At 38.9% G+C, this 2,973-nt stretch overlaps 1 protein-coding gene and 1 long non-coding RNA gene across 2 annotated transcripts in view; one reads left to right on the top strand and one right to left on the bottom strand.

The window, feature by feature from the left end:
- LOC116845128 overlaps positions 1–2,583 on the top strand; it is a 17,382-nt gene extending 14,799 nt beyond the window's left edge. The window contains exon 3 of the long non-coding RNA XR_004378195.1: positions 1,385–2,583. This is a non-coding gene — a long non-coding RNA (uncharacterized LOC116845128). The remainder of the gene's footprint in view (positions 1–1,384) is intronic.
- Positions 1–2,769, bottom strand: part of LOC116845126 (tctex1 domain-containing protein 2-like) — a 7,686-nt gene extending 4,917 nt beyond the window's left edge. Inside the window, exons 1-2 of the mRNA XM_032817481.1 lie at positions 2,583–2,769; positions 2,017–2,100 (exon numbers count right to left, since the gene is read on the bottom strand). Coding sequence (XP_032673372.1) covers positions 2,017–2,100; positions 2,583–2,696 — 198 coding nt within the window. The 5' untranslated portion in view covers positions 2,697–2,769. The remainder of the gene's footprint in view (positions 1–2,016; positions 2,101–2,582) is intronic.
- Positions 2,770–2,973: the final 204 nt, after the last annotated feature.

The following is a 2,973-nucleotide window of genomic DNA, read 5'->3' as shown; positions in this document are numbered from 1 at the left end:
TATATATATATATATATATATATATATATATATATATATATATATATATTGAGTATATCATTAATGAGTTCAATATTTATTATAGGATCGACCATAACGAAACATGATACTGAGATAAACTCAATATAAGCCCACAAAAGGTTAGTGACTGTAAGATAATAGCGGAAATGCACGTCGATCGATACGAGTACAAACACGAAAACAAACACGGAAAGTTGAATTTCGTACGGCGTGTAACGAATTTGTGTACCACACCCAAAAAAACAATTCTAGTTGCAAGGTGATATTCCCTGGAATCCCATATTTTAAACAAAAACTCTCGCTAAAAGAGCAGGGCGGAAATATGGACCATTTTTTTGTTTTAAACAAAAGATCCAACATTAAATGCAATAATTGCATCAATAACTTTCAAAAGTACTGGGAAATCTATCTCTTATAATGTGTTCATAATTATTAGGAAAATTAAAGAAAACTGTTGAAAGAAAGCAAAAACTTTTTTAACGGTTTAAGAAATGGGATTTTGGAAAATTGATTAGTAATATGAAACAGGCATGAAAATAAAAAAGCTTATTTTTTGTTATTATAAAATTATTAATGTTAAAACAATTTTTTTATCGAATTCTTTTGAATATTAAATTCATAAGCTGAAAATGAAAATAAAATTTCCTATAAAAATTTAAAAAATTAAGCTCAATAATTTTAATTCTGTAAAAGTTCTTCAGGCCTATAAACAAAAGTCACAAATAAAAATATCAATTTCACACCTATAACTTAAGACGTAATATGGAATATTTATCTTATTCTGCATTGCACCTCGCTATTTTTCAAACAAAACAATAAATTTCAGAGTAAGAAAAATATTTCCAAATACCTAACTCTGCGACTTTTAGATTTTATCCTGTAACTAAACGATATACTGTAGCTAGTATATGTTAGATTTATCGATTAAGACGGGGAAAAATATTTCTGAATCGCATCTTGTGAGAAGTTTTAACAAGGAGAAAACAAAACGGTTTCTCTTAACACTTTAAATAATGTGACACTGAAGCCAGGCTCGTTTAGCCGTGATCGGTAAGCACCTTAATGGTTATGTTTATTTCGGTTACTGATAGAGATCACATTGTTTGAATCAGCCTTGTTTCATATTACCACTTTATGTTTCCATATTATCATCTTCTCCTTTATTTCTCTTCTAATGAAGAGAACTATTAGTCGGAAATTTACTAGATATTATTCTTTGCTTTCGAATGAGAAGGAATACGTTTACTTGAATGCCCTCTCTAGTGGAGATTACTAGTGAGAACAAAGACTTGTACTGCAGATAAAGAACGAAATTCCTGTAACTTAGAGTATTATGCTTGAAATGTTTCTCCTTTGGTTTCAGAAGGATCCTTTGAGGCCACATAACCGTACAGCACAAATGTCCGAAAGACATCTTATCCAGAGATGTCCGAAGGATATCCTATTGCTTTTTGACATAGGATGTCTCCGAGACGCATCCTACAAATTTGTACTTATTTGTACGAATATAAGAGTAATATTTTATGGGATCTGGAGAATCCCGTTGAGGATAAGATTACATTTTTTCTCGGTGTACAGAAATTTTGCAGTAAAATCTGAAAGATGCGAACGCTTGTGAGAAGTCGTAAAAGAGCACATGACGATGTGCTGCACACACCGGAAAATGCAAATGGTTAACAAGAGCCGCGAAACACTCGGACGCGAGAGCGTGAAATTTCTTACCACGACCGCGCGCTCTCTGTACCCTCCCCACCCTCTCTCTCTCTCTTTCTCTCTCGTTAACCGAGATATCGCGTCGGACACCTCACTCGGAAATTATATGACGCGAAATTTTTTATCCGCTCTCTAATTTTTCCCGGAAATCTCATTTCAAGAGTGAACGAAACAATTCTCCAGGCGCATCGAAATTCGCCGGGCATTAAAACTTGCTCATTTTCCACGGTGGTTCCATTTATTTGCGTCCAATTTATTCCGCGGCGCCGGTGGCGAGCGTACCTTAAGTCGATCCCCGCGCCGGTGGAAGAGCATTGGGCCGCCATTGATACCGATCATCGAGAACTTCGACAGCGTTTTTCTCTTCTGGGTTTGTCCGGAAATAAGAAACACGTCTCATTTTCGATTCCCCCGGGGAGGAATACCCCGGCAACGCCCGCGGCACGACGTCTGGCGTGAAAAGAAAGAGAAGAAAAAACGAAAAGGACACGGGATAAGAGCGTTCCGCGTAAATTCTTCAGCCACTCCGATTGAATTGAAGGCTGCGTTCGCCATACATGATAGAACATTCGAGCAATAACGAAGATCACGCGAATGAAAGAAAGAGGTAGGACGCACGCCGGCGGATATTATCTTCGCGGCGTACTTTTGACTATTAGTTAATTAAGGAACGGGAAGATAAATAAAAAAAGAGAGAGATTAATTATCACTCTCTATCTACGTCTCTCTCAACGAATTTACACACAAACACACATACCAAACGCGCAGATGCGTCCTCCTTTTGGGATTAATTGTAACTAACCTAGCGTGCGCGATTTTTTTGACCAGCACTCTTCGGATTAGTTTACCTCTGCGTTATTCGCCTGCGATCTGTAGCTGAATCTCGCCGACGGGACGGCGGCCGAAAATCTGCCCTTTGATATCGGCTCCGACCAGTCTTGTTTACCCTGGACCTTGCTCATTTTAAGTAGCCTCCAGTGACAAGTGACGTGAACAAATTACTCTCTCACGCGGCCGGGGGAGAGAATAAACGAGCGCGAGCGAAGAAGCCGCCGCAAACGGCGACGCGGAATAACAAGGGACGCTCGTCAAAAGAATTTTCAGATGTCGCTGAAAGGAGGAAATTATTGCAATCTCCGTCGTCCGAAGTTCGCGCGAGCAATTTGGGCAAATAATTACGCGCTCCGCGATAAACCATTTCCCGCGCGGAAAACGTCCAGACGTACGAGGGTGGTCTGA

The sequence above is a fragment of the Odontomachus brunneus genome, unplaced genomic scaffold (assembly GCF_010583005.1).
Source record: "Odontomachus brunneus isolate Ranch 3 - 2012 unplaced genomic scaffold, Obru_v1 Obru_scaffold_049, whole genome shotgun sequence".
Classification (NCBI taxonomy): Eukaryota; Metazoa; Arthropoda; class Insecta; order Hymenoptera; family Formicidae; genus Odontomachus; species Odontomachus brunneus.
The sequence above is the reverse complement of the archived record's forward strand: the minus strand, read 5'-3'. Positions and strand labels throughout refer to the sequence as shown.